This window comes from Nanorana parkeri, unplaced genomic scaffold (assembly GCF_000935625.1).
Source record: "Nanorana parkeri isolate BGI_ZX_2015 unplaced genomic scaffold, ASM93562v1 scaffold24, whole genome shotgun sequence".
NCBI lineage: Eukaryota > Metazoa > Chordata > Amphibia > Anura > Dicroglossidae > Nanorana > Nanorana parkeri.
The window spans coordinates 310254-324723 of NW_017306292.1; the positions used below are offsets into that span (position 1 = coordinate 310254).

General features: G+C 45.3%; 1 protein-coding gene across 1 annotated transcript in view; it reads right to left on the reverse strand.

The window, feature by feature from the left end:
* The window catches only part of PDS5A (PDS5 cohesin associated factor A), a 72310-nt gene extending 59242 nt beyond the window's left edge, over positions 1 to 13068 (reverse strand). The window contains 2 exon segments of the mRNA XM_018564803.1: positions 12031 to 12192; positions 12712 to 13068. Of these exon segments, the coding sequence (XP_018420305.1) occupies positions 12031 to 12147 (117 nt within the window). The 5' untranslated portion in view covers positions 12148 to 12192; positions 12712 to 13068.
* Positions 13069 to 14470: the final 1402 nt, after the last annotated feature.

A 14470-nucleotide genomic window follows, 5' to 3' on the forward strand; every position in this document is an offset into this window, starting at 1 on the left:
TGCAGTTTTGGTGCGTTCCAGAGCAGAAAAAATAGGGCATGCTGCAGTTTTTCCACATGCTCTGAAACTGAACACTGTGTTGTGAACTAGAGCCCAAAATACCATTGGAATACATTGGATGCATTTTTGATGCGTTCTGTAACTGCTCTGCATCTGCACTGGTGTGAACAAGCCCTTAGACATTCAAAACTCCAGAATATCCAGAAGACTATCTGAATGCTTAGGCATAAGAAGCTCCCTTGAAGCAAGATAACTGTGTTTCTCTTGCTCGCCCCCCTTCAACCTTCACACAGCCACATGATCTGATTTATTAACTTCCTACCAGTTAGAGAAGCGGAGGGGAACAAATTCATAATCACCAGGCCTTTAGCCTGACTGAAGCCATTACACTCAAATTACTTACAAATTCTCCAACATCTCTCAGTCTAGATTTTTATCTCTTAAAGCAAGGTGTCTAAGTTGAGAGGAGAAATGATGTGTGCACATATACAGAGTGCATCTTGTGCTGTCTTGAAAGTTAGAAGGTAGAAGTGTCTTTGGAAAGTAAGAGCTCCATAGAGGCATCAACCCCTCCCTTTAACTTGGTTTACGGACCAAACCACTGGAAATATGCCACTGGATTGTGATCTGTGTGCTATGGAATATAAAATAAACTAATATCAGAACTGGCTATCAGAGAGCAAGCAGAGACATTGATACAGAGCAGGAGATTTCTTGCTGGGGGATTTATTGTGGTACTGGTGGCATGACAGCTTGTGTCCGATTTGGCTCCTGAGGAGGTGGTACAAAAGTTTATTTAAATCGTGGCAGCATTCTGGATCATTCAGATAGGGGGACGGAAGATGCTGCAGTGGGTCATGCAAACCTATGGATTGAATCATCCTGTTAGTGTAGAGGGCCAACCAGAAGGCTTGCAGTTGAGAGGGGGATGTGTGCACCATGTATAGAGCTCGGGCAATTGTACAATTTGTTAGCTCCGAGGAAGAGGGTATATCCCCCGAAACACGTCCGCTGGCAAGGTAGCTTTTGTGGGGTCTATACTGTACTATTCATTCAGTGATTACCATGCAAGTAGTTTTTTTTTTAATGTCAGTTTGTATGTTCATTGATTAATAAACGGTAATACACGAGGACAAGACGCTGTCTGTTTGTTTTGCATGTTCTGTGAGGAAACTTCCCAGTGGCCGACGACGGCAGCCTGCAAACAATTAATGTCGGAGAACATTATTGGGAGTCTGCTGAGCGCTGTGCAGTTCTCTGGGATGTTTCCATGCGTTTTTGAAATTTTGCATGCATATATTATGTGCATTTTTATGAGGTCAATGGACAAAACTAATTACAACGCACATTTTCAAGCATTTCCTATTGACTATATGGGTCCAAAAAGCTCTTTTTCCAGCGACAGGCGTTTTACTTATTGCGGCAAACCGCTTAGGTGTGCGCAGAGGCCAATGAAATGAAGAGTTTTTCGGTGAAGGCTGAGATTTCACCTCACTTCCTGTGCTGCGGACAACCTTTTACAACATTGGAAGAGAGGGGACCTCTCCAACAGCAACAGGTAATAATTTTTTTTTTTTGAGGAGAAGGCTAGAATCCCTCACTGTGTCCCCGTTACAGATTTCCCATCAATTGCGGTCTGGTTAAACCACTGCCATTGGGAAAGTCTCTCCAACACAGACCGAGATGGAACTAAAAGTGAGTTTGAATCCCTCTCCACTCAACTGCATGCTGTTTTTTTTGGTGCACGTTCCCATTAAAGTCTACCGAATGGGATCCTTCATGACTGCAGCTCAACACACTAACTCAAGTCACTAACCTACAACATGCAAGATGGGCAGGGCTTGAAAATTCCCTCCTCCTCTCGTCTGACGAGAGGACGCCAGAGCCAGACGAGTAGCTTCCCGGCCAGCGGATCACATTCAAGCATCTCCAGAGACGCACGATCGATTGTATTAGCTGCGGTTTTACCCCAGCTGTCACTGCCGTTGCCGGTACCGAGATCCATTGTGCCCAGACTGGCATGACTGCTCTGTCACAGGCGATCGATACACGATCTCCTCTCCCCAAATGCAGGAAGTGATGTATATTACATAATGACAGCTGAATGCGGAAGTTACCAGCTACAGAAGCTGGGGAAGCAGATCTGTGCTTCATCAGCTTCTCTGGGGGTCCCTAGGTGACATCAGGTATCTTGGAGACCCCTGATGTCTCCATAAAGAGGACCTTTCATGTAAATTGGCTATCACATAGGGAGCTTCATAGCCCCCTACATGATAGCAATAAAGTGTAAAATAAATAAAATTAAAAAAAAAAAGGGAGTAAAAAAAATTAAAGCATAAAAAAGAAAAAAAAATTAAAGTCCCCCCCCACCTTCCACATACACACGCAAACCTGCGTCGGGTGCACCTGTGTGTAAAAATGACGCGTGCGCCTATTTGCTGCACATTACATATCACTGCAAACAAGGCTACAAGCTTGTTAGAGGCCATTGCCTCATTAGGTGGTAAAGCCAGACCTGCCTTGAACCTTTAACCTCCCTGGCGGTATGATTATTCAGGATTTTAGGTACCAAAAGCGGTACATTGTTTTTCAAGCAAATATGTTGTTTTACATTGTAGGCCTGTAGTTCTTAGTAAATCCTAGGAATAACTCACCTAAATCTGTCCAAACAAGAGTCCAGTAGACATCCCGGGTATGTTAAAGTTTGAAAAACAAAATAATAAATTATAATATAATAGGGAGGTTAAACACCAACAGCAATATCCATAGTTCTCTGCCCTGAAGTCCACAATGCTGCACAATGACTGCAGCTTACTGCTTTTCTTAACTTCATTCATTTGATCACTCAAATTAGGCTAACAATAGTATACTGGGGGGCGTGTAGGATTTGCAACACACATGCCAGTGATTGGCTCTTATACTCTGGTAGGCTCCATCACTCTTGCATGTAACGCTGGCCACTTTACAACCATCGCAGAACTTGCGTCTTGCGATGGTTGTAAGCTAATTAAAAGCTCGTACGGTCTGCCCATCTTGGACAGGCAGATCGTACTTGCGATCATTGCAAGCCCAATGGGGAGGGCTTCCGATGACTGCAATGCTGAGTGCGCAGTGTGCGCTTGCCCCGTGCGGCATTTGTCTTACGAGCACGCCACAAACCCGCCGAAAATCTTACCATTTTCGGCTGGTTTTCAAACATGCGTAAAGACAAAAGATGCGCGACCATACAGTAGAAACGGTCGCACGCCTTCCATACACCTGCCGATTATCGTACGATCGCTGGATTTCCTGCGATTATCGTACGATAATCGGCAGGTGTATGGCCACCTTAAGTGAAGCTTTCTAATTGTGCAAAGAATGGCAGGATTGTTCAACCATGACTTGACTAACGGAAGATATGGTAGGAAATTTTTCAGCAGATATACCACTATGAAAACATTTTTTACAGTACTCTGCATGCATCTGATCTACCTTCTCACCTCCACCCTTACATTGTCTACCATGCCAGGCAGCTGTAATCCCAAATCCTTAGGGGACGAAGAGTTGTGCGACTCTTACATCATTTTCTACTCTACTTAGCAACGGCTTTGTAGTATAATGACAATCACCTGCTGTACAATTTATTAAAGCATCCAACATTAGGATGTTGTCCCATGTGACCTGTCTTACAAACTAAAGGTATGTTTTCCTAAAATATGGAAATTAGTAAAAATAATATATGAGATTATAAAGGCTACAGCAAACATTTTAATTGAAATTATATTTCAGTTTAAAGAAGAACTGTGCAAAATAAGTTACAAATATAACAGTCTCATTGGCACATTAATTTATATTTTTTCCATGTCCCCCTGGACAAGGTTTATTGCCTGTTAAAAGTAGAACTATGAGGCGAGTGATTTTCAATCAACCTCATAGTTCGAGCAGACGTGGGACAATGAAACTATCACACGTCGGCTCAATAGATCGGTAGGTGAGCTAACACATACCGCCGCTCGCTCCTCGATCTGTCCCTGCAGAGAGCTGTGACTGTCACTCACGGCTCCCTGCAGGGATTCCCCCGCTCTGATCTTCCAGCACTGACTGGAGGAACGAACGGGGGAGGGACAGGTACAGCTGGCTCTGCCTCTAGATAGGCAAAGCCAGCTGTCACTCACGCAGCTGGATCTCGACAGTAATGTCGGGATCCGTCCCGGCTGCTGCGGTCTCAGAATACCGCAGGCTGTAGCTCGCGGTATACTGAGCTTTGGGTCACGGGAGGACGCTAGTTTGTGTCCTCCCTTGTATTTAGCACTGAACACAAATCAATAGATTCCTGAACCCTCTTGTGGGTGACAACAGTTAATTCACTTTTCTCACACTTCTAGCTGAGGCCTTGCGATAGTTGTAAGGTGATTAAAATTTCGTATGATCTGCACATCATGGACAGGCAGATCGTACTTGTGATCATCGGAAGCCCTCCCCACTGAGGGGAGGGCTTCCGATGATTGCAGTGCTGAGCGGGCAGTGTGGGCTTTCGCACACCGGCCCGTGCGACATTCGTCTTACGAACACGACGAAAGTCGTGCGACCGTACAGTAGAAGCAGTTGCACACTGCCCATACACCTGCCGATTATCGTACGATAATCGGCAGGTGTATGGGCACCTCTAGGCTTCTTTTACACATGGTAAAAATCAGGCATTAGAGAAGCGTTTTAAAGCCTCTCTGGTGCCTATTAATGCTCATGAGGGATAATGCAATAGCAAATGCCCAGTGCAGTTCACACATGGGCGTTAGCGTTAAGTTGCTGTGTATTAAAAAATAGAGTGCATGCCATGGTCTGGAGGCATTGCCGCTGAACAAATGCCTCCATTGAAGTAAATTGAAATGCCCCTTACACACTCGATCAGTGCTCCTATAGCATTTTTCAAGAAGCGCTGCACTGGGGTTTTAGGAGAGGCAAAGGAGGTTTTGCAATCCCAGAAACCATTGGGGAATCAGAGTGAGTGGACAGAGCAGGTGCAGAAGCCACTTCATGTCTGCACACAGCCAGCGTTTTGCCAGCAAGAAGACAGCCTGCCCTATGCCACCATGTAGTGCCAGCTGTTATCAGTGTCATCCAAAGCAGTGCCAGCCGTACCATTCCCAAGGATGGCAAGAACTAGTTATGTCTGAAAAGACAGTTGGACCTATATTAATGCAGTAATACACAGCACAGAAAACCGACAATATTCCTGCACGTTTCACCACAAAGCTGGTCACTCCCCTTTTTTACATCACTTCCCCTTTAATACTCCCCTACTTGTAGGGCATTTTGCAAGCGTTTTTGATGCCACCTTAATGCCTTAAAAATGCCTGCTGAATGCCTTAACACTATAGGGTGCATTAACCAGCGCTGCTCTTACATTCAATTCTCAATACACATGTGAAAGAACCCTAATGCAGTGACATATGACCTACTTTGGCAAGTAGATCTGTCATAATTAGCAAATATGCTGTACATACATGCACATTAATGGCAAAAACCGTGAGCAGTGGAGTTTAAAACAGAAAAGAACCCTAAAAGCTGTTCTCAGTAAAAGGCAAACAGAGGACAAAGGACCGATATTGCCCGTGGACTCACTGCAAGCTATTTTTCCCCTCATTATACACTGGGCCTTGTTCTGCATGGTCTGTGTGGAGGCAGCCATCTTGGTAGAGGCAGGGCTTTACTTCCTCATATCAGAGCCTCCAGGGAGGAGAGCAGTAAGTACCACAGTAGTGACATCACTCCAAATCTCCTGAGACTAGCAGTGTGAGGCAGCCGAACCATAGATTTACAGAGATCTATATGAACACAAGTTCCTCGACACCCTTACATACAAGACATGATCTGAGTCATGCAAGAATTAAAAAAAAAAAAAAAAACATTTTTCAGCAAACTGCTTAGGCACAATTAACACTTCTAGATGTTTCCTGTAACGTAGCAGAGGTTCACTGGATTCACTGCTACTTTATTTTCACTTCAAGCAGTTGGAGCAACAGGTTTTTTTTATCACTGCATCCTTGTCAGTGTTAAACCTTTTTTACAACCCTTCTAACAAACTTTTGCAGGACAGCCTGTTCAATAAACTTTCACTTAATGAAAGAGAACCCCATTAAAGCTACAGCTGAGACTACAAACAATATAAGTCCGCACAGGGAAAAGGTGCTTCATGTCTTACTACATAGGAGTAAAACTAAAAGTCTGACATGCACCTGACATCATACCAAGTGCTAATAAAAGTACCAGGGATGAACTCCTGCCACATTTTCATTGTTTTCCACCACCAGAAAAGTGGTGTAATAAACCGTATTACTCAATATACACAGCCATATGCTTTGCACTGGGTCAAGCTACAATGCGCAAGGACAATAGCATCTGCATACATTGACAAACAGTCCCTTGTTGTATTTAGCACTGAACACAAATCAATACACACATTACAGAAGCGAGATGACAGCGATGTGACATCCAGGCACACATGAAAACAGATCCCTGAACCCTCTTGTGGGTGACAACAGTTAATTCACTTTTCTCACACGTCTAGCTGAGGCAATGTATTACACACGATGACACTGATGGGTTCCCCATCACCACTACTACAGTACATTTATGAACTGTCAAATATCACTGATTGATAATCAAGTAAAAAAAAAAAAAAGTTGCAACAAGCTCAGCTTGTCACAAACATCAGCATTTTTTTTGAAAAAACAAAAGTAGAAGACGACCATTTTTAAACACCCTGACAGTGGTCAAAGGACAGAAAGTCAACAGAAACAGGCAACAAAAGTGTGTTCATTAATGTCTGTTTCCATTCACTTTCTAGACATTCTGACACTACTCACCCGGTCAGGAAAAGAGGAAAATTTCCCCCATAGGACAAAACAGTAAAGTCTGAAAAGCAAACTCCACTACCTGCAAGACATCGAGTACAGTACAGGCACCTAGAGATATGAGCACATACCTGGAGCAGCCTCCAAAACCCCCGTCACAGCCAAACCATGGCAAGTTCTTACAGGCAAACCACCACCTCCAAATGGCTTTGGAGGTTTTTGCTATGCCCTGCTCAACACACATTCCTACTGGACCATCACTATGATCAGAAGCATATCTGGAAAATAGGAATCTGTAGGCAGCAGGAAAAGGCAGGTAAGATGCGGCACTGTCACAGAGTCTGAGCTTTGCTTGACCTGAATGCCTAGGATTCAGCTATGATGCGGTATTTGAGAGGCTGCAGTAAATAGGTGAATGCACATCATGGCCATGCCATTTTGACTTGCAGAAAATCTATATTTGCACATGAACTTCAGGGTGATCTCTGGTGGAGCAAGGTGTCACCCTGAAACATATTGCAATAGCAGTTTTTTTAGGTATTACTTGTAAGCGATACAGAGGTACATTAAACTTGATAGAACTTAACAGTAACCTACACATCTTGCAAAGCACACACAATGGGGAGAATTTATCAAAACTGGAGCAGAAGAATCTGGAGCAGTTGCCCGTGGCAACCAATCAGCATCGCTCTTTAGTAGGGCTGCAACAACTAATCGACATAATCGATTATTGAAAAAGTTGTCAACTTTTTCAATAATCGATTAATCGGCTTCTGATCAGTTGGTCCTGTTCACAGCTCCACACGCTGTGCACCGCACCTCCTCCCCACCTCACGCTCGCCGCTGCCAGACCCGCTCGCATCCACGCTCCACACGTCGCACCTCCTCCCCGCCCATCCACATCCACGATCGGCACAGGGACGCGGGGAGATGTAGTAAGGAGGAGCAGGTGTGGGGGGATGACAGCTGCTGATAGACAGGTCCGATCTCAGAAGCACGTTGCTGGAAGACTGCACTTTCCCACACATGGTGCTCTATAATGTATTGCTGGGATTTGTATTTCTCTATAGCTGATGGTACATTGTGCTGTATATTATACATAGGAATACAAATCCCAGCAATACATTATACACTGTATGTATAATGTATTGCTGGGATTTGTTGTACTCCTCTATAGCTGGTGATATTCTGCATTGCGCTGTATAGAGGACTACAAGTCCCAGCAATAATACATTATACAGCGCAATGCAGAATACCACCAGCTGTAGAAGAGTACAACAAATCCCAGCAATAATACATTATAAAGTGGTACAATGCTAAATACCACCAGCTATAGAGGACTACAAAACCCAGCAATAGTACATTATACAGCGCAATGCAGAATGCCGCCAGCTATTATGTACTATTGCTGGGATTTGTTGTATTCCTCTATAGCTGGCGGTATTCTGCATTGTGCTGTATAATGTGCTTTTGCTGGGTTTTGTAGTCCTCTATAACCGTTGCCATTCTGCATGCATTGCTGTATAATTTTACACTTTCCATTTCACTATATTGCACACCACACTATCTTTTTTTCTTTTTTACTTCCACCGCTCCAAGCTTGCTCCTGTGATGGACTACAACCTCAATACAAACTAGTAGTCCCATCACTGGAGCCATTTTTTAAACTTTATTTTATAGTTTATCCGATTAACTGATTAATCGAACTTAATAATCGGCTAACTAATCGATTTTGAAAATAATCGTTAGCTGCAGCTCTACTTTAGTTTGTTCAGTTAGGGTTTGAAAATGAGACAGAGAAGCTGATTGGTTGCAGTGCACAGCTGCTCCATATTTTGTCTGCTCCAGTTTTGATAAATTCCCCTCAATTCCAGCCTACTCATTTAGAATTTCTCATAACAGCTTGCTAAAAGTTGTATCAAACCACAATAACGTTCTCACATGTAAGCAGACATGACACTTGTGCAGAAATAAACCTCTAGACATTTTACTATAGCAGTAGATATTGGGGTTTGCCTCATGACTGTCTATTTTGACATTTTCAACATTAAAAACAAGAAATGAAAAGCAAAACAAAGCACCAGTGTGTAAATGATTGTTTCCCCAGAGTTGGGCTTTTATACTCAGTCACCAACTGGGCACTATGCAGATCAGAAGGCTTGAATAACACTTCACTGGCTGCAAACAGGTTCTTGGCCAATGACTCAGAGTACCAAGGGCAGAGTGCCAAGCAACCAGCATTTTCAAAAATATATCAGCAATGCCAGTCTACATATTTTTCTTATGTTGCTCTTGTAGGAAGCATGCACTAACGACAGAACAAGGATATGCATCTGAAAATTGTCATGGCATGTAATGTGTTCACAGGGCTGTCATCAAATGTGAAGATATAGCAACAGTGAATTTACTATACACACAAGCACATAATACACCAAAGTGCACCAAGAGGTACACTCCAAAGCTAGAATGCATACATGTAAAACTATCCATCCAATAACCACAAGGAAGAAATTAGATTTAGTATCAATGGGAAGCAGACATTACATCCTAGCCTCAATTTATTTCAAGCATGGCAGACTGTAAACAGAGTATGTCAATTCGTGGTTCACACTTAGAGACCCTGTCATAACAGCCTAGCCTATGTACTAAATACAGGTAGACAATCTGTACTGAATATATTTAATATATTACAGCTCCCTCTGCTGAAAATCTACCAGGAAATCTGCACTTCTGGCAGTGTCAGCCTCACACTTCCAGTCCCCAAAAATGTAATTGCAGTGCTTTTGCAGCTAGTAGAAAAATCTAATAAGAGGGCCAGTCGCTCCATAGTAAACCAGCAGCAGGCTTCTACTTCCTTCACAAAAATGACGTAGTGGATAGGCATGGAGCTGAGGATCTGACACTACTGGAAGTGCTGACTTTCTGGCACAATTGCAAGGCTGATCTCTGCTTAGCTAGGTCAAATTGCTGTAGCAGAGAGAGCAGATGTAAGTACATCGACTACAGTTTACCTGCATGCATTTGGTTCAAAGATTAATAGAAATAATAAATAGAAATAAGTGACAGGGTCTCATTTAGAAAAGTTTTCAAGAAATGTGTTTGTTCATGTCAGAGAGGTTTTAGTTCCAACACAATTCTATGAGAATGCAAAACCAGCTTGAAGCAGGTCAAATGTGGGTCCGAAGGGGCCAACTGTAGGTCAAATGCAACCGTCGAAGCTGAAAACCCTGTTCAGCTTCTAAAACTGAAGCTGTGTTTGAATATCGAACCTGTTTGCCTTTTGCAGCACCACCACAACCTGTCTGAAAATATCCCATTACCACTGAGCCAACACACCTGGGAGCAAGCGCTCTTCCCAAATTGAAATTGGTGCATGCACAACGGGTGCTCTGTCTCTAACTGATGTGGCTGTTACCTATTCCAAACCAACACATTCAAAGTACATGCGCTCCCTTTTAGCAGGAGCAAGACGTGTGCTGGACTGTAATGGGAAAGAGCTGCTTCTACAGCAAGAGCACACACTGCACAACTTCAAACCTGGAAGAGCGCTCGTTCCCGGTTGTGTTGGCACAATGTATTTTGCGTTCCGGATATTAGATAGGCCACAGGATCACTGGTAATGGGAGTTATTCAGGCAAGCTGTGGGGGTCCCGCAAAAGGGCTACAAATACGGTATGTCATTCAAATGAAGTTAAACAGTGTTTTGTACCCTATTAGGATCCATAGACTGCACAGTGATTTTAGGGGAATTTAGTTTTCAATGTGTTCAACACATCACTTAAAGGTTTATTCACCTTCAGGGCAGGTTCAAACCACATCCTGGACCAGATCTGGTCTGGAAAATGGTGTGAACTCGCCCGCAGTTTCAGTGCATTCCAGACAAAATGAGACATGCAGTATTTTTCTGATCTGGAACGGACTGCACAGGTGTGAACAGAGGCCAGAAATAGCATAGGGATACGTTAGGATGCATTTTGGGTCCGGAAACAATCTGGTCTCGTCTGGAGATGATCTGGATGTTATGTGAATGGGCCCCAAGGCACATTTCCCCCCAAATCCCACATTTATTCCAGCATCCCAAGCACATTGCACACCACTGTTCAGCTTTTAATAAAAAGATGCTCTTCTTGCATTTCATAATTGCAGGTCATGCATGGCCTATTTTTTTATCCTTGGTAGGCGAACTTCCCATCTGCTGGATGTTAGAAGCGCACCTCCAGCCAGTGTTCTAGTTCAGTCAAACAATGCGCATGCACAACGTTGATCTGAGCCATTGCTGCTACAGGGGGTGGGAGAGTATTTAATGCACAGTGTTTGAAAGAGCCAGGGCACTAGCTGGGGGTGTCCCATCATTCTTGCATGATGGGGAGGATCACCTACCTAGGACATTTTACAGACAGACCTGTGCACACCCCACAGGTATAAAATGCTAAAAGAACAAAAAACTGAAGAGTGGTGTGTAATATGCTGGAATGCATCAGAGATTTTATTGGAAATGTTACTAAAGGTGAACACGTATGTGTTATGTTGAACACCTTAAAGGATAGATTTACCTTAAACCATTATGCAGTCTAGGGGCCCTTTTTTGCAGCACCCCCAGAGCCTGTCTGCAACTCTCACATTACCAGTGATTCCGTGTCCTCCCTAAAATCAACACTGTTATTTGCCTGATGAAGGGATCAAGGTTCCGAAACGTTGCTTATACTTCTTGTTAAGCCACGTGTATCTACCATCAATAGAAAGACGTATTGAAGCATTGGACCTTGGTGTGCGGGTGACTGCCTAAAACCAAGGATGCAAAAATCATTGTGCCAGCATACCCATGAATAAGCAAGCTTCCTTGTTTGAAATTGGAACGTGTGCAGCGTGCACTTTCACTGTGGCACCATACAAAATGTCAGTCCTGGGGATCGCTTTAATTGCGGCAGCTCTTCCCCATTCCAAACCAGCATATGCGCTCTGTAAACTGGAGTACATGCGCTGGTTTGCAATGGGAAGAGCCCCTGCAATTACAGTGAGAGCACGCACACTGCGCGTGCTCCGGTGCGAAAAGTTGATCCCCAGGCCTAACATTTTCTATCAGTAAGGCTGGGACATTGCTCGGTGATCTCAGTATTATTAACAGAAAACAGCAACAAACTACTACTAAAGTGAAAGGAATAAAACATAGATTGCAATGCAGACCAGGGCCACTCACCTTGAGTCTTTTGACCACTTCATCGTTGGAGATCTTGTCGGTGATCTCCTTCACCCCGGGCGGGTAGATGATGATCTTGGTATCGGCAGGTTTCTGCTGGCTGCCAGTGAAGTCCATTCTGCCGGGCGGGGGGATTTCTCTTCCACGCTCCTCTAGCGGCCTCTATCGGTCAGAAAACAAAATGTCACACACACATACACGGCGTATGGAACAAAAACAGCCCGGAGAAATGCCGCTCGGATCCCGTACAGAACGAGCGATACTTGCGGGGCATGGGAGTCGGGATAGGCCTCAGTCGGGGTAGGGGAGGTTGCTCGCCCCGGGGGGTGGTCGAGGCCTTCACAGTAGTGAGAAGCCGGCCACAGTGGACTAGGAGGCAGCGGAGTGCACAGGACTCTGCCCGGACAGAGAGAGACGACTACACTAAGGCGGCACCGGCCTACACAGTAGGCCTCACCTCGCCTGGGCCTGCTGCTGGGACAGATAGGCCCCCAAAACACGGGGTGAACGACAAGTCTCAGCATGTCAGACAACTCAGGAGTTGGAGGGCCCCAGATTAGGTAGAGTAAGTCAACGTCACCCGGACAACTGTGGGTAGGGGCCCCAAACTGGCTGCGGGGGCCCTTGACTGTATCCTAGAGATGTAGCGCTCCCTATCCTGTGCCCGGATAAGCTTCTTACCTCCTGAGGAGGGCGAGCTCCCCCTGCATGTATCCGGCGCCCGGTGTGTCGGGGCGGCTCTCTAGAAGGGGGGGAGGAGGAGGAAGGGAGGGGGGAAGGCCTCTCTCCGCGTGCACCTAGCTCCTCTGCCTGGAACCTTCGAACGCTTCGAGCCGCACACGTGATTCCCGTACCGGACTCTGCCCCGGTCGGAAGCGGGAACGCCGGGGGTTTCGCTGAAGGAAAGAGGAGGCGGACACGCGCTTAGGCTCGCGGCCGCCACGCTCCCTCACGCCGTCTCCTGTCCTGGAGGTGCTCGCCGAGCAAAAACCGGGGCAGGAGCGGGCGGACAGCGACCCCTAGTGGTTGGCGCCAAAACGTGCCGGCGGGATGCAGGCGAGCCGGCGAAACAAACAAAACCTCTCTCACCTTGCTGACGGTCATGTGTCTGGCAGCAGAGCGGGACCTACAGAGTTCCTGGACAGAGCTGTGATGTCACTGCTGACCCTTACCGACATCGGTCACCAGTCCACTCATTACCAGTGACATTGCTGACACATGCCCTCCAGGGATAGACAGAGAATGAGAACCATATGGCAAGGCAATAAAAAAACAGTACAAGTCTGCAATACAGTCACATCTCCCCTTGTTTTTACCCTCTAAAGCCTCTACAGGTACAGAATAATACAGGGGTAGGCAGCCTTGGCACTCCAACTGTGGTAAAAACTACAAATCCCCTGCCTCTTGAAGGCATACCTGTTGCTGTCAGTGTCTGGCAATGCCTCATGGGACTTGTAGTTCCATAACACTTTTTTTAATGCTATCTGTGTCCCATTGTGGAGATTTACCTTCACTTCCTGTCCAATAGCCAAAACAGGAAGTGAGGAAATCCCTCCAAAGAGAGGGACATCCCTAGTGGTCAGTAGGGCCATCAGAAGTAGTGTCGCCATTGGATGATTTCCCATCTATTCATGTTCTGGTGACAACCCAAAATCTGTTTTTTCAGTGATAATGGTCACCAGGACAAATAGAGAGGGTGAATCTCCCCAACGAGGACACAGACAGCAATAAAAACCTAACACGTGTTGTCTTTGGTTGCACACAGGTGCATAAGGCCATAGCTTGTAAATTGCCCCGGCGGTACACAGCTGTCCATAGTAGTGAATGAGTGTAGACAGCTGGACGCTGGTATACGCTGCTAACTGCAGAAAGCCGCACGCATGCATTATACATGTAACAGTGTAAAGGGGCGTCCAGCCCATTCACTACTATGAGCGGCTGTATGCCATGGCTATGTACCCCAAGGACACAATTCACATTTTACATGTGTGTGCCATGAGACCTCAAAGCCCTGTACTCTGATTTCCACATTCCCTAATATGTTTACCTTCTCCTGGAGGGCCTGGTCACACCAGAGGCGTGTTCAGTTCCTGAGCCAAGCACTGAGTAGCTGTTCTGCAGCACTTCAATTCACTGCAGCAGTTTCACTGAACGCTTCAGCTGCACAGTGCTAAGCAAAATGGCGGAGGATAATATTTTTGACTAATAAAGACAATTTTCCAACAAATATTTGGTGTGCTCCTCCACCAAAACATTAAATTGTAGGTACCCACACTGAATTGTGATTTCCTACATCAGAGTTCAGGCACCTTTCTTCAGCGCTGCCAGGTTTGCCCACAGTTAAAATGGCCGCTGGTGCTCTCCGTCACACTCATTTTCTGCAGTCACATTCACGTCGGCTGCGAGTGCTATGTTAGCAGTGCTGAGTGCTGACTTGCAG